The sequence below is a fragment of the Heterocephalus glaber genome, unplaced genomic scaffold (genome assembly GCF_053883595.1).
Source record: "Heterocephalus glaber isolate CG9 unplaced genomic scaffold, H.glaber_assembly_v1.0 deba00001472, whole genome shotgun sequence".
In the NCBI taxonomy this organism is placed as follows: Eukaryota; Metazoa; Chordata; class Mammalia; order Rodentia; family Bathyergidae; genus Heterocephalus; species Heterocephalus glaber.
Window position 1 is genome coordinate 49,000,089 of NW_028258315.1, and position 22,521 is coordinate 49,022,609.

The 22,521-nt window shown below is 41.5% G+C and overlaps 1 protein-coding gene across 9 annotated transcripts in view; it reads left to right on the plus strand.

Moving 5' to 3' along the window:
- The first annotated feature begins 8,271 nt into the window (after window positions 1-8,271).
- The window catches only part of Mitf (melanocyte inducing transcription factor), a 222,621-nt gene continuing 208,371 nt past the window's right edge, over window positions 8,272-22,521 (plus strand). For 3 of the 9 annotated variants that reach the window (XM_021266028.2, XM_013075660.3, XM_087182013.1), the window contains exon 1: window positions 8,272-8,524. In XM_021266028.2, coding sequence (XP_021121687.1) covers window positions 8,421-8,524 — 104 coding nt within the window. In that variant the 5' untranslated portion in view covers window positions 8,272-8,420. Of the gene's footprint in view, window positions 8,525-8,812; window positions 9,033-22,521 lie in introns of all 9 variants that reach the window. The other 6 variants (XM_004854190.3, XM_004854191.3, XM_087182010.1 and 3 more) reach the window with 4 other exon arrangements.

Below are 22,521 nucleotides of genomic sequence, written 5' to 3' on the forward strand. Positions count from 1 at the left end.
TGGCCCCAGACTTCAGTGAGCTCTGGACAAGGGTAAGGATCTATTGGGTATGTATGCATGGTGGTGGTGATGGTGAATGAGGATGGAAAAGCAAGAAGATGATTAAAGACAGTGTGTTGCAGGCAGTATATTTGGGGATTTAATAATGGGCCTCCTGAGCCCATCTGGGAATATAGTGAATGTGGTGAATGTGTTGGGCAGGGCTTCCTGAAGGCGGAATATACAACTGAGTTGACAAGTCCAAATAATTGTGTTGACTAAGTGGGATGAGAAAGGAAAGGACAGAGAGAAACAGTTTGCTTTTTCTTAGAGGTTCTCATAGTTTGGGGTAATTGGAGTGGCATAGTATGAAACCTGAAGGATGATTTGAGAGGATACAGGGTGGGTAGGTGGACTCATAACATGGAGAGCTGGGTTCCCAGGGTTATGAGAAGTTGGTCTTTATTCTGTTGGCAATGGGAATTCAGAAAGTGTTTACAACAGGGAAAAAGCAAGGTGAGATTTGTGTTCTAGTCTTGACAAAAATTAATACATGCATGCATTCTTTTTGGCCTAGCAATATGATTTCTAGGAAATTATTGTAGATGGGAGCAAATATTTACCAACTAGGAAAATAGTGAAATTATCTTTACGTCTTATAGTGAAAACTTGGAGATGATCTAAGGTCTAACAAGGCAGAGATTTGAAAAATAAATATTAGTAAATATATATGATGCAAAGTATTATACATTTAAAAATATTAAAAGAATTTTATTGACAAGAAAAATTTATAGTAAATATATGGAAGGGAAATGTAACTGACAAAGCATTATATTCTATGTGATTTCCTTTTGACTACTTCATATACATACATATATATATATATATATATGGAATGACATGTTTAAGTATGAATATCTCTGAATAGTGGGATTATAGGTATTTAAATTATTTTCTTTTTACTTATCTGAATTTTGTAATTAAAAAAAATAGATATGATTACTCTTCTAACATGAAAATAAGTGTCTTTAAAATATTTTATGACAGGGAAACAGAAATGCCCACTTTGGAATTTATATTTCTTTCTCATGACATATTCTGTGTTCTCCTACTTAATCTAATTCCTGTTACTTCAGACACTTTGGGACAAGAATTTAAAAATGACCTTCAGTTACTTCTAAGTATTAGGTTTGGGGTCACCAAGTATACACCAGGGTCAAATCACTATTTCTCTCCTGTCTTGATTGGTGACAGATACCTACTGCCAACTTCTTGGTTTTTGGATTCATGAGCTTCCAAAAGCACTTTGCTGCTTTGAAGAAGGTAAACCATCCCCTTAACCCTGTTGATTCTTCCTAGCTGATCCATTGCAATCAGCAAGGCCCCTCAGAGAATTGTTCTGAAGTCTTTTAAATGACCCTCCAACCATCAGCTGGTCCTTTCTAATCCCTTTATCCTGCCTTCTGGATGCAAGCTCACAGAATCTTACATTGGATTGTTTTTGAATCATCTTGTTCTTACCTTTCTCCCAGCCTCATGTTGGTACCTCCCTTCTGGTTGTGGTTCTTCCAGTCTGGCTTGATGTCATCCCTTAAAATAGCAGCTCTAAAGTTTCCATGTGCAAAAAAACTAGCCGAGGAGCTTGCTATAAATTCACATTCTCAATCCCCACCTCTTGGAGATCCTTATTTAGTAATTCTGGCTCTGGGATTGGCAATCCGCATTTTAACTGACTCTCCCAAGTAATTCTGATGAACACCACTCATGGGCAGTATGTTAAGAAGGGGCCAACACATTCTCTCCTAGTTTACACAACATAATTCACTCTTTCTGTCCATTTACCTCTCCAGCAGCTCTAAAAAACTACACTCTACAGCATTTGCAAAAATGTATAGAAGCTAGTATACTGTATCCACAGGTTCCTAGAGGAGTAGGTGACCACAGGGTGGTCCTTGCCACCTTTGGAGCTGCAGATGAAATTTTGGGTGTGTACTTATTTTCCAGTAAGAAGGTCTATAATTTTCACCTGATGATCAAAGAAAATCCACTATCCAAAATGATATAGGAACCTTAAAAAGACATTAAAGAAATTTATGCCTTCAAAACTAATTACTTTCCCATTTGATATGCTTCAAGTCTGAACATTGTGCAGCTTCAGTTGTTTTGTTGGGGCATGACCCCATCTTGGCATGGATTTTACTGCCTTGGCAAGAATAAGAAGAACATATACTGGGAAGAGACACAGAAAAGGCATCTGCTGTCCCTTCGTCCCCATCGCCTTTTCCCTTGGTGTTATTCTGTTATTTACATGGTTTTTCATCTAGGCCTGTCTCACCTTCTTTTTGGGCAACTGGCTGTCCTCCTTACCATCCACTCCTGAGCTCATTAGGCTATATTTCAATAACATAAACAAAAATTGAATTATCTTATGTTAAAAAGAGGATGTATGAGAAGATTTATGGGTTTCTGCAAAAATGCCTGAATTTATTGCTGCCAGGGAGCTTGCAACACATTTTTTTTGTTTTATAGTCTCTAAAACAGTGAAAGAAGGAAAGTACTGAATGGCTTCATAGAATTTTTTTTCTTTTTTTTTGGTACCAGGGATCGAACTCAGGACCTTGCGCTTGCAAGTCAGGCACTGGAACCACTGAGCTAAATCCCGGGCCCCTCTGAATGACTTCATGTAGCTAGCATCTCTTGTAGTTAGGGCTTGGGCACAAAACCTGGATCCACCAATCAAATCAAGCCTTGACATTGGACTGGAAGATAGAGAGGTGAAGCAATGGATACTTTGCAGAATCCATTTTGGCAGTGGGTTGTGGCCGTATCCAGATTTTAGAGGCAATGTTTCAACTGTGTCCTGTGTCCAGCGTCAGAGGTAAACACTGAAGTTTAGTGTCACAGAGTGGATGTGGGCATTGCCTTCACATAGCCTATTTCTATGGCTTAGATTTTGGAATTTTTCCTAGCTGTGCAGATTATATACTAGGTTCTGTGGCCCTTTTTGAGGGTTCATGAGCTACTCAGAATACTTTCCATAATTTTCTTTCTGCTAAAATCAACCAGAGTCAGTTTCTCTTGGATTACTTCTCCAAACACACCACGTTCACCCCGCCTCTGTATCTTCCATATGTTCATTTTCCTTTTTTTGAAGGACATGACTTCTTACCTAATTTCATCAGAAATGGTAACCCATTTACAAATCAGAAGGATAGTTGCCTCTTTCTTTTCTTTCTCACTTAAAAAGTTAGATCATGGAAATTTCCAAACTTACGCAAAAGAAGAGAGAATATTACAGTGAATTCTTATAACCCACCATGCAGCTCTGACATTTTGCATTTTATCACTCATTTTTCCTCTTTCCTTTTTCCTTATTTTTGTGGAAATGGGAAGAGAAGAGATGAAGTAATTTAAAGCAATTATAAGGCATCATATTATCTCACCCATAAATACTTTATATGTACCTCTAACAGAAAATAACTTAAAAATAAACAGTACCATTACCACAACTAATTAAAAATGACATATTATGTAATAGCTCTGTTTTCCCCAAAATGGATTTTTATAATTGGTTTGTTTGAATGAGCCTTCAAATATACCCCGCACAATAAATATAATTAAGGGATATGTTCTTTTTCTCCCAACTTATTTTTATTAAGCTATAATTTACAAGCCTAATATGTCTCTTAAATTTCCCGAAACCTATAGCAGTTCTTCCTTCCTCTTTATTTCATACTACTTATTTTTGGAGAATTTCTTAATGTGCTGTAGAATTTCTAAATCTCTGGGTCTTCTGATTGTATCCTTGTCATGTTGTTATCATGTTCCTCTTGCTCATTTTTCCCCCTGTAAATTGATGGTTAATTCTAGGGGCTTGAGTACATTCTATTTTCATATACTTTAGATTTTTCCTTTTTTTTAAGATCTAGCTTTGTCCTAACTCCCCCAAGAATTCTTCATTACTACCCCTACCCTGAGTGCTCTTTTCTTAGACACACGTAGTCTTTACCTATCTATCATTCTCTTTATGTTGGGCTAGGGATTTAGCTCAGTGGTGCCACTGCCTGCCTCACAAAGCACAAGGTCCTGAGTTCGATCCTTGGTACCAAAAACTGCCCCCCAAAACAAAACCTTTTATGTTATAGTTTAGATCTAAAATGTCCTCCCAAAGTCACATGTGTCTGTAAGGTGGCTGGATCATGGCTCATTTATTGATGAGTTCAGTAGCTGAAGACACTGTTAAGAGGAGGTCGAGCATTGTTGAAGATTGTTAACTGGGGGTATGACCTGGGAAGGTGTGCTTTTGTCCCTGGCTCCTCCTTTCTTTCTCTGCTTCCTGGCTGCCATGGGGTGAGCAGCTTTCCTCTGCCATGCTTTTCCACCATGCACTTCTGTCTTGGAACCAGCCAACTTTAGACTAAACCCACAGGAAACTGTGAACCAAATAAACCCTCTTCCCTTAAGTCGTGAGTATTAGGTGGGTATTGCGTTCCAGTGATGGGAAAGTACTAATGCACCTTATGCATTATATTATGTCCATTCCTATTTCTAAAAAGCAGGAACCATGTGCAGGGACCATCTAAGAGTCATTGCTGTTCTTTCCTCCATACTTAGTGCACACTGTGACTGGCACAAAGTACATGCTTCATAAATAGTTCCTGAGCTAGCTGGATATGGGAGTACAGCTCACAACCAGCTATCTGCTACTTAGGCTTGCTCTTCTATGTGGGTTTCCTCACTGTGTTACACAGTCTTGATTAAACTCTTGGACTGTGTACCTCAAAAGGGCAGGTGTTAGTATATTTTTGTAGCCCGAGTACCTAACACAACTCCAGCCTCACACATAGTACATGTTCAGTGCATGTGATCCTTGCTTATCTATCCTTGCAGGATTTCTGTCAGTTTCAATAAGAGATTTTTTTGTGTGACAAGTGTATGTAAAATATTATGTAAATGCAAATAAAATTACTGACAATAATTATAATCTCTAGTCATTGCTTCTGTATATTTAATAGGCACAATCCTCAGTTTAAATGTATAGAGGTATTATTGATTTACCATCCATTTCTAGAGATGTTACTTATTCAAGGTTTTAACTCATTAATGAAGAGAAATTTACAGGGGACATCTATCAAGCGGCTGTTTGTTATGTAGATTAATGGTGTGGTAACCCATAGCAAATTATCCATTTAAAGGAGTGAAAGATTTTTATGGTGATGTCACAAAGCTCTTTTGGCCATAAGTGACAAAAAACTCAAAGAAGTTCTAACGACGAGGACATTTCTTGTTCATCCATCTGGAAAGTCTAAGAATAGCTGACTCCAGTTATGGCTGGAACAAGGAACTTGAAAGAAAGTTGTGCTTTTCAATCCCTAGGATTTGAATTGATCTATGCTTCTCTTGATTGATCTTCATTCTCCTCCATCTCCCATCACCTTCCTTATGTTGCCAAAGTATGGAGCTCCAGGCTTTCTTCCTTCCAACACCATTCTTCCCAAATCAGATCTTCTTCCCCAGCTACTCTAGCAGGAAAATCCCAAAGAGGACTTCTAGTTATGTTAAGGCCCCCTGTCCACTCTCAAAGGAATCACTGTTGGCCAGGGATTTAGCTCAGTGGTTCAAGCGCCTGCCTCGCAAGTACAAAGTCCCGAGTTCGATTCCCAGTACCAAAAAAAAAAAATGGAATCACTGTAGTTAGGCAAATGGGGCCCTCTGATTGGCCAGGATAAGGTCACACACCCACTCCTGTAGAGTGGCAGATAACACTGTAATGGACAATTCTAGGAAAGTGTAGCAGAAGCAATAGCAGTTAATCTGTGCATATCTCAGCTCAGAGCTCTCTACACCAGGCATGTCCACTGGAGGTGCCCTCAGTTAGAAATAGTTCAGGGGTCCCAGCTTTCCTGACAGTTTTTTCCTTTAGGTTTGGGAGGCGATTGTTTAATATAGCAAGTGGCATAATGGACTGCTTCATTCCAGCTCTAAAGAGTTATAAACCTCAGTTCTATAATGAAGTCTGTGATGACCTTCAAAAGGTCAGAGACCAAAATTGTACACAATATTTTGTTTATATCTGTGTTTCCTAAGAAATCCATACTAAAATGTCCATAGCTTTCATCAGATTTAAAAGCTTCTGACGCTAGGCATGGTTGTACATGCATGTAATATCAGGCACTTGGGAGGCTGAGGCAGAAGGATCACAAGTTCAAGGCCAGCTTAGACAACTTAGCAAGACTCTGTCTCAAAATTTAAAAGAAGGCTGGGGATATGATGTGGCTCAGTGGTAGAGTACCTAACTAAGCAGGCGAAAGTTTCCTGGGTTCAATTCCCATTACGAGGGCAGGGGTTGGGTTCTGGTGAGCCATAAGATTAAGAAGACCCTAGTGTTTCTTGGTGGAGTTTCCACTGACATTTGGAGGAAGAAGTTTGTTATTGTGCAGGATGTATAGTGTCTCTGGTCCACCCCTCTTCCAGCATACCACACACTGATAGTGGAGAACCTAAATGACTGCATGTTTCCTTCCTATTTTACTTCTCTTTTTCCTTTGGCAGAGAGTAATACTCTTCATTTTTGACATTCAATTTCCAGTAATTTGTCTATCAAGGAATACTATGGTTTTCCCTGAGGATATTTTCAATTTTTCACTCATATTTTAGGGTTTACAGTGAAAGACCAAAAAGTAGTATTTTGGTCACTAAATTTTATTATGGGATTTTGGTAATTGCTACTGCAACACAGTGTGCCCCTGTACTTTTTCTACATTTCCTTGATATCCCCTGCTCTGAAACCAGTTCATCTACTAGAGATCTTTTCTGATGTGAAATTAAAATGTTTCACTGTGAGGCAAGATGTGAAAAAGGGCAACTCTTGAGATATTTCTAGTCCCCAGTTAGCCTTCTTAGAGTCTCCTCCTACAATGACTATTTAATTTATTGATACTGGGGATTGAACCCAAGCCCTTTGCTCTGGGCTACATCCCCAGACCTCTTTAAAATTTTAAATTTTGACACAGGTTCTCACTAAGTAGCTAAGTAGGCTCAGCTCCAGCTTTCTATCTTTCTGCCTCAGCCTCCCACTATTCAGGGATTTCAGGCCTGCAGGACTACACACAGTTTAGAATGACCATTTGGTTTTATTACTTCTGAAAGGAAAAAACATCACTTCTGAAAGTTAGTCTGTAAAGTGTATCTTCAAGATCAAATCTGAAAAAAGTGTAGCTTCAAGATTGATGTCTATTGAGTTTTTTTAAAAAACACATTATAAATCACTTTCCCTTTGATTTGACCTTGCAACACCTTCTAGAACAGATTTCTCAATCTCTCCTTTTATAGATGGAGAAATTGAGGCTTCTAGGAATCAAGGGACATACCCAGGATTGCACAGTGGTTCTTAGATTTCACCTCTGAGTTTTGTAAGTTCAAATGCCACCTTTCGACTCTACCGCCTTACAGATGCCTCAAGACTAGAAGGCCAGGACTGACAGGACAAATGAGCTAAAGCCCAATGGTCTGTTGTTACCCCCAAAGGGGTTGACAAACTCGTGAAATTTTAGGACAATGTCATTTGAACTCTCAGCCAATTGAGAAATTTAAAGCAGACAGCGACGATACCATTCTGTAACTGCGCATTTTTAAATTAACCGAATCTTTCGAGTGCGCCTTTAGATAAGAGGAGGCTAATTTGATAAACGAGAAAGAGTCGTTCTGCTGATGAAAAAGTCCAGACTGGGTTAATTCCGGGAAAAGATCGCACAAGGTAACTTCTCCAATCCTGTTTTCATTACAGTGTGAAGGAAAGTTCCAACACTCTTTTCAACCCGAAGACTAGTTGATACGTCGCAGCAGCCCAGGAAAACATGAACGCTGATAGGAAGTTCTTTTAAGACAGGCTTGAATGCTAAAACTTTCTACTACCAAAACTCTTCCCTATTTTATTTTTAAAATAAGGACTTGGCGTGCTCTCGCAAATGTCTGTGCTGGAGGAGGCGGGTTGACCGCAGGACAGCGAGCTGAGTCCGTTCTTATTAATATTAAATAGCCATGTCTGTACCCTTGAAGCAAGTGGGAAGAGAGGAGGAAGAGGAGCTGCTGACATTGACAATGAATCCGAACCGGAGTTGCTCTAGCGGTGTCCACCTCGTTGCCGCTCCCTCGCTTGGCCTTCTGGGAACTGTAGTTTTTCTAGGGAGCTTCTCCCCTAGAGATCCAGGGCGCTCGGCCCAAGTAGGAACTGCACCTTCCAGATAGCGCTGGGGCTCGGCCCCTCCCGCTCGGGTCTGAGTGTAAACTCACCGCGCGGGGGCGGGCAGCAGCGAGCGGGCGAGCGGGTTGGGCGCTGCTCTGGGGCGCACTCCTCTGGGGGACCCAGGCCCGGCCACCTTCCTTGAGTCCCTGGGCTTTTTTTTCACTTTTGAGCAGTGGAAGGCCGGGAAGCCAAAGCCATGCAATCGGAATCAGGGATCGTGCCTGATTTCGAAGTAGGGGAGGAGTTTCACGAGGAGCCGAAAACCTATTACGAACTCAAAAGTCAACCTCTCAAGAGCAGGTGAGTGGGAACAGCTGGAAGGGGGCGCGGCGGGAGGCGGGCGGGCCCCGCGCTTGCCACCTGGGGCGAGCAGAGCCGGTCTCTGAGCCCTGGGACAAGGACCCCGTGCCCTTGCCCTGGGGCCGAGGGCGACCTGCCCCCCGCGGCCGGGGGCCTCTCCGCGCACCCCGGGGCGAGGTGCGGGGAGAGCGCGCACCTTGAGGGCGCAGCGGGCGGCCGGGAGCCGCGTGTCCCTACACGGGGACCCTGTGCTGGGGCTGCCGGCTGCTGAGTGTCTGTGGGGGCTAGGGAGCGACTCGGCGCGTGGGGAACGAGGAGGAGCGCTGCGCCGGGCTGCGGACCAGGTGGGATGCGGGAGAATTTCTGCTGAACCCTTTCGGAAGACTGGAGCGGACTGCGGGCCGGGAGAGGGAGAGCTTGGGAATGGATGAGACTCGACGTTCGAGGGGAGCAGTTAGCCCGCCTGCGGTCCGGCCCTCTGGGAAGACCAGCCCCTGGCGGCCTCCAGGTGAGACTCCGGGGCTCCGCCTCTCACCTGCCCGACTACTGTGGGAGCGCGGGGGCGGGGCCTGCGGGGGGCGTGGCTTCGCGTGCAGGTGTAGCTCGCTGTCACTAAAGCCCGGGGCAAACCCAGGCCTTTCCTCCGGAGGGGAGAGCCTTGGGCTTATTGGGAGTGCCCCCTTTGGCAGCGGCACGTGTTAGTTTGCTAGGCGCTTCAAAAACTTGAGGAGCGCCGTGAAGACACCGGCTGATCTGGCGCCCCCCACTCCCAGTGCCACTTTCTTTGCCACCGACTTTCCCATTTGCGTGGCTGAATGCGTTGACTCTTTCTCCTTGCCCTGTGGACACCCTGGACCCCTTGCACTTCGTTTTTCAATGCGGTTGCTTGACGCTGTGATAGCAGAAAAGGGTTTGTTTCCATTCCCTCTTGCTGCGACAGGGCTGTGTAACTGGAGGAGTTGAGCTGTGCAGCACCGGTGCACACCTCCCAGTTCTGCCTCTGTGTGACTAGGGCCTGGGTGAAGGGGCCTGGCTGGTGGAGGAGGAGAGAGTTCAGAAATCGGGGGGGTGGGGGGGTGGGGGGGTGGGGGATGGGAAAGAGCAACTGAGTCAGGAGCAAGGTGGTAGAATCCTTGCTTCTGGAGAGGACAAGTCTGGTTCTTGCTCTGACAGAAAGTGGAGCCAGGTGTGATTCCTTCAGGGCTGTGGGCAGACTCTGAATCCAAGTTGGGGAAGAAAATCTGGGAAGAGCAGACCCCGGGCAGCAGGTAGCCCTTGCTGAAGCAGCCTTTTTTGCAGTTGCTTGAGGCAGTTTGGAAGGATGCATAAAACCAGCCTTTAGCTGGTGGCTTCTCTTCATAATGGCTATTTTGTGTGTGAGCATAGATTGTGTGTGTTGGGGGCTGGGGGATTTGAGTAATATTGTGTAAGGGGTATTGTTGGTTATGCTCATTGGGGCTTTATCTGGATTCGGCTGAAGGGACTAGTGTTTTACTGAGCAGTCTCTGCTTTTGTTTCTATAAGCAAATGCTTACATGGCTAGAATGGGGAGCGAGTTGTGAGTGGAGTCCTGAAAGAAATGAATTAACCGGACTGTTTGGAACATTTTTGATGGTAGCTGATACATAACATTAAATGAGTTTGAGGGAGTGAGGAAAATACCATCTGGAAAGCTCCAGATGAGTGCCACTGCATTCATGTTGGGCCTGATCTTTCTCAGAGTCAGCAAAAATTATTTGTGAGGGTGCATGTCCTTGGTAGCTAGCTAGCAAGCACGTGTCAGGAAAAATGTGGGTGTGTGGGAAGAGATGGCTTCACACATTGATGCTGGAAGCAGGTGTGGGACAGCAGTAGTATGGAAAAGGAAGACTAAATTTAAAAAGTTGTTGTAAAACTTGTATGTAGAGCAGACACATGCTCTTTGAAATAAACCAGTTAAATAAAATCTGTGAATAAATATATGGAGTTGGCAACATTTCCCTATAGTGTTTTCCGCAGTTGTCTAAGGTATTGTCGTCGACATCTGTTGTGTGACTTTGAAAGGATACACTTTGTTTGGGGCCTTCTCATTGCTTCCTAAGTCTTTGTTCAGCCATTTTACTTCTTATAAGTCCTGGTTGGGAAAAATTGTAGTTCAAGCATTAAGGCTACTGCAGCTGGATCATCTCTCAATTGTATTCTTCCTGTTGTCTCCTGGAGCTGAAAATGTATCCAGAATCCACTCATTTGTTGCCAACTCTTCTGCCATCACTATGAATCAAACTGCTATCAGCTCTGCCTGGGTTATTGTAGTTGTCTCTTAGGCAGTCTCCTGCCTTTTACGCTTATCCACGTAGAGTGGATTTTCAGCTTAGCCCCAGTGTTCTTGTTAAAACTAATTTACAACCAGGGGACATTTTTGCGCATACCCCCCAACATTTGGCAATGTCTGGAGACATTTTGATCATTATGGTGGAAGGGGCTTGTTATTGGCCTCTAAATAGATTCCAGGGCCACTGGTCATCATTCTTAAGTACACAGGACAATCCCACAACATCGTATTACCTGACCCCAAACTGTGGATAGAGCTAAGGTTAAGAAATTCTGTGTTAAAACTCAAGTCACATCACATCTTTCTCTGCTCAAAGCTCTCCATGGCACCTAATTTTTCGTAGTAAACCCAAAGTCCTTAAAATGATTTAAGGCAGGCTGCACGATCAGGTAGCCTGCCAGCTTGACCCCAGCTCTTGCGGCTCCCTGTGCTCCAGCCAGGCTAGTCTCCTTACTGTTCCTGGAATGCCCACATCTGTCCACCTTTGGGCATTCCTATATTGCCCTTGCATCTGCCTGGCCCATCCTTTGTCGGGACAGCCACAGCACTTACTCTCTGTGGACCAATGTGACCTTACTTTAAATGTCACTGGACACGGAGAGCGTGGCCTTCTGAGACCACAGTATTCACAGTTGCTCTGACCCCACACTGTCTTCCTCGTCCAGTTGGTTTTTTTTCCACAGTGCTTATAACTTGCCGTGTAATTTGCTGGTGGGTTATGTTTGCTATGTGTGACTCCACACTAGGGTGCAGGCTTCAAGGGAGCAGGGGCTTCTCTCTGTTTTTCGTTCACTGTTGCCTTCTCGAAGCCTAGAACACACTTTCTCAGCCTCAGTGCTACTAATATTTTGTGCCGGATAATTCCCTACTGGGTGCAGCTCTCCACTGCGTTGCAGGATGTTTAGGAGCATCTCTGGTTTCTTCTTGCTAGAGGCCAGCACTGCTCCTTCCACAAAATGTGTCTCCAGACCTTGTCACATACCCCTCAGTGGGCAAAATCACCCCTAGTTCAGAATCACTTGCTTAGAACATGTCTAGCAATAAATCTTTGTTATTTATTTTCTCCCTTAACATCCCTCTTAGGGTAAGATGCTTTTGCTTTCGCATTTAGCATTGTGTTCCTTTTCAATTAGATATCCACCAGTCTTTCTCTAAAAGGGAGATTTATATGTTCTTCATTGGGGTTTGGTCAGATATTCAGGTATTTCAATGAGAAGAGACACATTTTATTCCCAACCTTTCCTTGATGTTAAGCCTTAGCCCCATTTTGGCCATATTGACTGGTGAGACTATATCATCAGAAAACAGACATTATCAGGAAGTTTTCTAATGAAGAATTGTTTGCACTAAGACTCCTCCAACAAAGTTTTTGAAACCTTTGTATGTGGCAGAGGAAGATATCAGAGTGAATCTGGAATTCACACACTGGGATCATTATATTGGGGAAGCAAATATGGAACTGTAGAATGAACTGCTAGGAGCAAGGAAACTCTGTAGGGCTTTGAATCTTACAGCACAGGAGCATCTGCTGATGGCCCTTTCGTTTGGTTAACTCAGTTCAGAAGTTTGAAGATTTGTAGTGGTTAATACTCTTTTCCCATGCAGACTTCAGAATTGGCTTAATTGGATTCCGGTTTCTAAAATTTTAGTAGTGTTTTAGATAGTTGTTATTAAATTAAACTTCCTGTAAATTATAAATGACAATGCAAGTGCATATTGGTTAATCATGGCATGACAGGATAGAGCAATGGTCCCAAAGGCTGATTCCAAGGGAGTTGCATGAAGTTTGCACAAATACATGGTGAAATGAAGACAAGGATTGCTGTGTCACACGCGTACTCACACACACTGAATAGAAGGCCACTGCCATTTGTTGGATCTACGCTGAGATTTTTTCCCTTTGTCTTCACATTAAGAATGCCCTTTCTTTCATGAAATAATCCATTCTTGTTAAAACTATCAATCTTTTGTTGGTTTCTGAAAATTTCTTGATTTTTCTGGACTGTCCAGAAAAATCTCTGGTACAGAGATTAAAAACCTCACTCTGGTATCAGTGTCTTTCCTTAGGTAGCTGGTGACCCTGGGCAGCTGGGGTGACCTCTGATTTTTCCCATCTGGCAAATGGGAGCATCAGAACAGCAGATGTGGTTCTTGTTACTTTCTTTCGTACTTGACATTCTAGAATGTGTGTCTATTTAGTTGATTGTGGCTAGGTTCTCTAAGGCAAGTATTTTTATGCAATAAAATTTCCCCAATTTTACTAAAGTCTTTTTTGTTTGTAATGTAGTGTTCTGATAAAGTTTTTAAAAACATTTTTAAAGTTTTCATTCAATTCCTAACAATTTCTTTATGCTGGTTTTTAAAAAAAGGTAGCACTCAATGACATCAGCACATACATGAAAATTCATCTTCAGCACATATTTTTGTGCTAGTACTTGAAAATTAATAATGATGGGTAACATTTAGTGTGTATCATGTGTCTGCCCCTGTTCTAAGTCTTTTTATTTGCAGAAAATATGCTTAATTTTGTAAAACCTGCCTAAGTTGGTAATATGAAATAAAAACAATAATAATTTTAATTTTAAAAATAATGTTTAGCTAGTGCTTCTGTGCTGGGATTATCTTGAATATTTTGCTTGTATTATTAACTCAGTTAGTTCTCACTTCAGTCTTTGGCATATGTAGTTTTATTGTTTTCATTTTACAGAAAAGGAAGCTGAGACATACCACGTTCTAGAAGGTGCCCAGGTTTAAACTGAGGTCTGGTTTGAGCCCCATGCCCTTGTCCAGTGGTCTGTACTGCCAAGTATAAAGCAGTGTGCATAAAGGGCCAAAATCCTGTGATGTATTACACTGTACCTTCTCTGCAACCTCCAGTGGGGTGGCAGGAAGAGGATGTGTGGGTCCAGCTAATCACTTGGGGCAAGGTCTGGTCCTCGGGGGCAGGTGGGTGCCAGCAATGGGAATTTACTAGAGCAAGGAGAACAGTGGTGGTGGTGGTGGTGACCGTGCCTTCCAGAGGAAACATGGTTCTCTATGTGTTCACAGTCCTCAAGTGGTAGCAGAGGCACTCAGTAAACATGGTAGGTGTAGAGGGACCCATGGTTAAGTGTTGTGGTCATGGCTTTGCCACTTAGCCACTCCATTTGTGTTCAAGATACTTAACCTCTTGGAGTCTTAATTAATTAATTACTTTCTTTTGTTCTTTCTGTCTTTCTCTTTTTTTCTTTTTTTATTGTTTATGGAGACAGGGTCTCATTATATAGTCCAGGCTGGTCTTGAGCTCACTATGTATCCCAGTTTGGTTTGGAACTCGAGGCAATCCTCCTGCCTCAGCCTTCTAAGTGCTGGGATTATAGGCCTGGGCCACTATTCCTGGCTTTAGAGTCACATTTCCTTTACCTGTAAATAGGGTCAATAGAACTCATCCTCTTAGAGTTGGTATGAGTTTCAAAACTGAGGCCAAAAATGTGTAAATGTGTTTAGCATAGCACCTTGCATTTTTAGTAAATGATGACAACTCTGTTCTAATAGAACTTTACCGTAACAATTTTTCCCTCTTCCTCATAATAATGAAAGCATGTATAGAATCATATCTGAAGCGAAATAGATAAGACCATGGTGCTCTAACCTAGCAGATGTTCAAATCGTACTATGCTGATTAGTTTTGTTGAATGATTAGCTGGAACATTTGATTAAAATGGTATTCTAAGTGTTCTAAGTGTTGGTTTTGTGCATTATTGAAGATTTCCTTTTCTCCTTTACCACTATTTATAGGATTTCTTTAAGTATAAGTATGTTTCATTCCCTTTGAGTTCTGCAGTGCAGTTTGCACAGGCTGATGTTTATATCTGCTCCAGTTGTGCAAGAAGTGGAAAATATCCTTTTTTTAGAACAGGTCACATGTGCTTACTGTCAGGAATAGGACCTCAGTGTAAAAAAATGTATCTTGGGACAAATCAAAGTTACTAAATTTCTCCCTTCAACTGCTTTGTTTTAGAACTGGCAGTATTAGGATAAATAACCAAAAAAAAATTTTTTTTTTTTTTTGTCAAGGACAACAAGCAAGAGCTCCATTTGTGTGTGTGTTCGTGTGTGTGTGTATGTATGTTTTAGTGGGTATTAAGTAAAACTGTTAGATTTGCCTAATTGGAGTAAATTATAAAAATGTATTTGACTATATTCCAAGTATGTACTATTTGGAGAAGATAAGGCAGGTCAGAGATATTAAATGCAATAGTCACAAGCTTTTGATTTGTAAAGGCATATGTGATTTGTGAGTCTAGGGACCATTGCGCAATGTGAGAACAGGAATTATACAAAGACATACACCTGCATCTTTATTGAGACAGATGAGGGCAAGAAGACCTGTGAAGAAGCTGGGATCCCCATGATATTTCCACTCCCACTCTGTTACCAGGAGAAGGCCAGGTTTAGCTTCTAAGTGGTAAGCCTATTTGTCTAGGTGGTTTCTTTTTTTTTCCCATTAAGTTTATTGGCACATTTTAGGTATAAAGTACAGTTACATTCATCATTGGGATCTTGTACCATTACATGAGTATCTTGGTTCTTATTTTTTTTTCCCCATTCCCCTGCCCTCCCTTCACCCCCTCCACCCTTCCCTACTTGCAGAGATTTGTTTCCATTTTTTCCTTTTCTCATAGTTTTTCTTTTCCCTTTTTTCCTTTCCCCTACCCCTCCCACTTCCCCTGCTCCTTTAGACCTTTCTTCCTATTACACAATATCAATTATACATTTTTAAAATTACAATATCAATATCTAGGAGACATTACCACAGATTTTACAGAATTTAAAAGGATATAGAAAGCATATTACAAAAATCTTTTTTGAAATAAATTTGGCAACTTATAAGAAGTACCTTGGAAGACAAATTAATGAAACTAACTCTGGGGGAAATATAAAATTTGAATAGCACCTATTAAAGAAAGTATATTCCTAGCTTGAAAACTACCTATATGACAACAGCAGGCTCATATACATTTTATGTCTAGGTGGTTTCTTAAACATGACTTCCTTATTTCTCTTTCTTTCCATTTTTAATTTTTTTTGTACTGAGGATTGAACTCAGGGCCTCCACACTAAGCTACATCCACAGGCCTTTATTTTAAATTTCGAGACAGGTCCCACTAAATCACCACATCGCACAAGCTAGGCTCAAACTTGCAGTCCTACTGCCTCAGCCTCCCAGAGTTCTGAGATTACAGGCATGTGCTACCACATTTAGCTGGCTTCCATATGTCTCTGTTTCATTTCTTCTTCCTTTGGCCTTTCATGCATACCATGAAGAATAAAAAAATATACTTTTGGGGTATTCGCATGAGACATCTGTTCTGAGATTCAGGATGGTAAGGCTTCTATGTTGAGGGGCTTAATGGGTGGGAGGTACTGTTCCTGCAGGGTGTTGCAGAGGATGGCTCATTGGCTTTTTTCCATGGGAGCTGAAAGTTGAATCTTGGTATGCTGAAAGGGATGCTGTGCTTTGCAGGAGCCAGGGTCATGGTGAGAAAAAGACCTAAAGGGCTGTAAGTAGTAGAGCACACAAGGACCCTTATTGTCCTCCCCACTTTGCTTTTAAAGCTTCCTCCAATATCTTTAAGCAGAAGGATAACTGAGGTCAGAAGAACCTGGATGTTTGTTTTTTTTCCCTCTCCTTATCTTTCTCTTCCTTCTTGCCTGTTGTCTTCATCAGTTATTTATTAAACACTGGTAATGTGTCTGGCTTTGCACTGGCCATGGGGATTCAAACATAAACCAGGTAGCCAGAGTTTCTGCTAGCATCCTGCTTCCATCTTAGAGGTAAGGACCTCCAAGTTAGTAAGGCACCAAATAAGTTAGCAAGATAATTTTTTTAGAAACCAAACAGGGTGTTACAATAGAGCGTGACTGGGAAAGAACCAGGGTTTATTAGTTTGGATAACCAGGGAGGACATCAGAGAGGAAGTGATTTTGAAGCAAGACTGAATGCCTGACATAAAGGTACAAGTCTTGGCACTATTAGTTATTAGCTCTGTGACTTTGGGCAAGTCATCCAACCTCTCTGAACATGTTTTCTCTTCTGTAAAATGAGGAAGTAACTACCTTGCATGACTACTGTGAAGATAAAAGGTAAGGTATATGGAGCAGCTAACATTAGGTTGATGCAGTAGGTGTTAAGGAAGACTGTAGGTCCAGTTTCAGGTAAGATACGAATAGTGGAGAAAGAAATGAAGATATCAGTTTTGTTTTGTTTATAACTTTTATGTGATCCCCTAACATCTAGTAGTCAGATTTCATACTTGTCTTTATAAAACTAAGCCTGGACTAAATGCAGTGATGTTTTGATATTTTTATTATCCTTTCTTTCCTCTAGAATCATCTTGCTCCATGCTGTCCCATTGCTTTTCTATTGTGGCTGCAGGAAGTCAAATCTGAAGATGCTTAGCCTAGGGGTGGGGTTTTAGGATGGATTTTGATTTTGCGTATAAGGAAGATACACAGGTACCCAAGGATTCAGCAGTTCCTTGATTTGATTGATGTCATAAAATATGCAGGCCCACCATGAACACATAAGCAGCGAGAGCTCCTGACTCCCAGGTCTGTGTCTCAGCCTTGGATCACACTTCCTGTCCACACTGGTGCAGAATGTCAAGGCTGGGACAGAAATGAAAAAGTGAAGCTCTCCTTCCATATAGGATGCCAGTGTCCACCAACTTGGACTTCCATAGGCAATGGCGTATTTTTAATGAACCTCTTGAAATTTGTGAAGCATTTGGATTTCAGTAGCTGTGTTCCTTGATTCATGGAATAGTAACTCTCAAAAGGAAAGATCCTAGGTTGTGTGAGTAAGTATTTTAAATCCAAATGCAGTGATTTATGGATCTGTAGAGGACAATGATAGAATTCTGACCTATCAGAAACTGGCTTATTGAGCAATTTCAGGAAGACATCTGTGATCTTTGTCCTTCTTTCCCTGCCCCTTCCCCATAGTGGGATATCTTGCTGAATCATTCACACTTATTCCTTCCTTTTTGCATCTGATCAAGAACAGCTGCAGAAAAGTGGTTGTCCACACTGTTGGGAGAATGCATGGCTTGTATTTGTAGGAAACGTTTTCTTTCTGGGAAGCTTAACTTGCCACAATGGAGAGAAGATGTGAAGCAGACAAGATTCATTTATTGTGGTGCCTGGGGTTATATATGAAATTATGAAATGATAAGTAGACAGGAATGCTGTATTTACTTCGGTACTTTGTCTGTAAAATGTTCCTTAATACTAATTCTAAGAAGCATGTTTTTCAAAATATAAGTTTTATTTTTATAACTGAAGATTTGAAATTTGGTAGAAGAAAATGCACATGGAAATTGTAAAGATGATTTTCTTATTTAACTTAGGGCTTAATGTAATCCCAGTAATGCCAGAAGCCCTCAGTGAGAAGTGCTCTGGTGCTCCCCTTGTATGTATGGGGTTTCTCCTAAACTGGTGGAGACAGTCCTCTAAAACCAAGTCCATGAACAAACATGCAGATAAGTCAATGATCAAACTATAACAATCACCCCTCCATCAAAAATACTGGGTATATTTCTGTTTTTCTGTTTTAACATTTGAAAACTTTCAGCAAAAGGTGAAAAGGTATTATGTCAGTCTTAGCTTTGCTCTGTTGTATTCCTGAGCTTGCATGGCAGCACCATCTAAATTTAGGACGTAGGCCCCTTGGCCAGTAGAACCCTTTGCAGCTAATTTATAATGCTTTTGGCCAAGACAAACCATGAATAAACATTAAAATACTACTGGCCAGTAAGGGTCATTTACTTGTAAAGGAAGAGGGTGATACCAGCTATGCATTCCTGAAAATCTGTTTATTTATTTATTTATCTATTTGCAGTACTGGGGATTGAACTCAGGACCTAGCACTTGTGAGGCAGATGCCTAGTTATTTATTTTTAAAAGAAGAGTGTATGATAGCTTATGTGAAGCAATCCCTGCACATACAAGCAGCTGGCATAATTCCTGGTGGCATTCCAAATAAGTTTGCCCATGCGGTGCAAGGAAGTATGTGTGGAGAGTAACTTGTAAGAGGTTGGTATCTGACGCATGATATACTGGACAATCAGAATGTAGAGTTTTTGAAACCGAATCTTGCATCATCATAGCATACTAATTTCTCCTGGTCATCCCACTAATAATATTTTTGTCTGGGTAAACACTAGATGAGTAAATACTGAATGATGAGATCTCAGAATGCAATTCTAATGACACTGATTATGGATGGAAGCTTTAAATCTTTGTTGATTCAGAAATGAGTGAGAGGGTTTGACGGTGCTTACTTGGTCATAGTGTCAAAGTCACTAGCATACATGATTTAACGGGAGTTGAATGATAAGGATGACTTCTTGTGGTTTATTTTGGAGATCAGGGATACTATATGTCACTCTGTTGGTTTTGGAGCTCTCTCTTGTATACCCCTTTTCTCACTCTTGGGTACCGGTACCTGACATCTTTCTAATTAGTTCTCACTGGCAGCCATCTTCCTTTCCTTACCTTTCTTTTAGTGGACACTTTTGTCTTTTAATAACCTCTTTTCTGATTTTCTCAATCTACTCCTTCCACATGCTCAGCCCATGTGGTTCAGTTTCATGGCTCCAGGAGTGGAGGAAAATTCAATACAGGCCTGACCAGATGCCCTTATCACAGGGGTTGGTTTCAGGGAGGTGCACAACCCTTTGTCAAAGTGAAACATCACTAATGCAGATCCGATAATTAGCCTTCTTGAGAGAACTGAACTTTTCTTTCTTAAACCAATAGGTAGTGATTATCAGTGATCATATAAGCAGCACTCTCTTACTTTTACTAAATGTGTTCTGATTCAGGGAATGTTTCATTTCAATAGGAGAGTAATTCAATATGGAGATACAGCTGAAAAAGCCTTAGTGCAGTTTCCCAACCTAAGTGTGCATCAGCACCCCCTGGAGGACTTCTGGGACATAGCACAACAATTTCTGAGGGGCTGGGATTGGGTCTGGGAATTTACACCTTTAATTTAATTTACACCTTTCTCTGTTGGGGTGGGTATACACTTTGCAAACCATTGCTCTAGGGTAGTGTTGGTGGGTGATTTTACTCAAAGAACTTGCAATAGAAAACACTGCAAAGATATGGAATATAAATAATATAAGCTTGGGATGCCCTATCAGGAGGCAGAATAGTCAGATCATGTTTGGTCCATATAGTAATTTGTTGGGTAAATAAAAAGTCCAAGAATAGGTATAGGGATAACTAGGTTTACCAAAGGCAAGATTCTTTGTTTCTGTAAGTGTGATCTCTGAGTGACTTGTAGTTAACCTGTCTTTACTACCATAAAGAACCCTGGCCCAAACCAAGAGGGGGCGGCAGTTTATCCCAGACTCTGAGAGTGTGAAGCTTGAAGTAGACAGCAGTCACTTGACAGAAAGCATTGGTTGAGAAACACGGTGGTGATGGTTCAGGGCATGTCCACATGACCAGATTGTTTTTCACAAAACTTCTGCTGAATAAAATTTGAAATACGACTGTCAGCCTGTTTTCCCCTCTTTAATGAATTCCAGACAGTTTGTAGAGTGTGGGAGCTTCCAAGACAAAGGAGCGGAATGACTGTGACCAGTCAGCACCCATTTCGTCACGCATAGAGTGTCTTAACATAACTGTCTTTCCCTTTGTTTTGAATCTCACCAAGCTGCTTTCTTCTCATGGTGAGGTAGAGACTGTGAGAAGCAAGGGCAGGGCCAAGGCTGGGTCAGACAAACAAATCTATGGAAAATTTCCAGATTCCCTTTTTACCAGAAATGAAGTCTGTCCCTGTGTTTAATCCACTTACACCAAAGAATTTTGAATTTTTTTCTTTTGTTGCCTACTGACCTTCTGCAGAAAAAGAGCTCAGATCTGTTCTTGCTGTAAATTGGTTAAAAGTTCTAACAAGTCTAAACTTTGGAGTAAGATAGATTTGAACTTAAATCACAACTTGGCCATCTAGTAGCTGTATATCTTTGGCCAAGTTATGCTTGAGGCCCCTGTTTCAACACAGAACTAAAAGGAGGTAGGGGATAATAACATGTTCTTAGTTATAGGGTAATTGTGCACATTAAAAGAAATTTGTGGGTGGAGGGCTCAGCCCAAAGCCTGGCTCTTAGTTGCCTTATTCTGGTTACCTTCATATCCATGGTATCAACTAAGCTTTTGACTTGAAGTGAATTTTTAGTTTTAGATACCTTAATGAAAAAGAGGGAATAACTCAGAGGCAATCAGCAGAAAGAGACAAGGACTCAGAAGAGAAAAGGGCCTCTGTAATGGCCAAGTTGGATAATCAGCATCAGGATCTTTTAGAGTTATTGCAGGTCAAATAGTGGGGACTGGTGGGATGGCTAAGAGGGAGGTATTTGAGGACAGCAGGAGCTATTTACATGCAAGGCGTTAACTTTTGTTTCCAGCACAATCTTTGTCTTTATCACCATGTTTCCTTTCATCGTAATAATAGACTGTAGCTGGGTGGAGAAATGAATAATAAGATGCACTAATTGGCATTGCCCAATGCCATGGCATAAAGCAGCTCAGCGCCACTGCTGTCTCCACGCAGGCAAGTGTGACTCCTAACTGTCATGCTGTAGCCTCGCCTGCAGTGACTTCTTCCTTTGTATTTACACATTTAACACCACAGCCTCTTTATATAGGTACTTTTCTTTATCCACTAAAATCCACGTGGTCCTGCAGTCTTGAACATCAGGGTCTTTATATCTTCCACTCTTCTAGTATTTCCCCTTGGTATTAGCTCTTAAAGAGATTAGGGTCTAAGTTTTAAGATCCCTCCCATCCCTACCTATTTGATTGTTGTCTTTTCTTTATCATCACAAAGGTTTGATCCTAAAACCAGTGGCTGAATTGGTCACTAGAAAACAGAAAAGGGTTAGCCTGGATAGTAGTTACCTTTGTAGGGGAACAGATCTCATTACAGTGCACCTATGTCTGGGTGCCTTTGTCAGGTACAGCTGAGTCCTATCACCAAGGACAGTGAGGTGCCTGCCTCATTCTCTTTCTGTGAAGATTTAGTGAGGTAGTGAGACACTGCTTGTAGTAGGGATCCAGTAAATGCCAGCTGCTGCTGCTGGTGTGACCACGTCTGCTACTCTACTTGCTGCACTGGAATTGTTGTCCATTTTTGTCTGACCATGGCAGTTTTGTGCTACTACTGGTGCCATTTCATTAGAATTTAGGAGTTTGCATAAGAATTGAAGATATGGTTAATCACAGTAACTTTGCTCTACACAGGTGCTGTGTACTCTCCCATTGCTTGCCACTGTTAAGTATATAGGTAACCATTGGATTCTGCATAGTTTAAAACACACCAACTTTATAGTCAATTCTCAAATTCTTGGGAGTTTATGCAGCAAGTTCTCAAACAGATCCTAGCATAGGTGCAGCTCAAGAGTCTTCCAGACAACTTCCAACTATCACTGTTGTGTGCATATGAATGAGAGTGAATTTGATTGCCAATTAATGGGATGCAGCTTCTACCAGAATCCATGTATACATTCAGACAAACATACAGGATTCTCAAGGCAGCATTGTTCAGATAATTTCATCTTCTCTCTGGTATTAGAACTAATCTAAACTTGTCTCTTGGTTAAATAGTTCCAGTTCTAAGTTTTATAAGGAAACA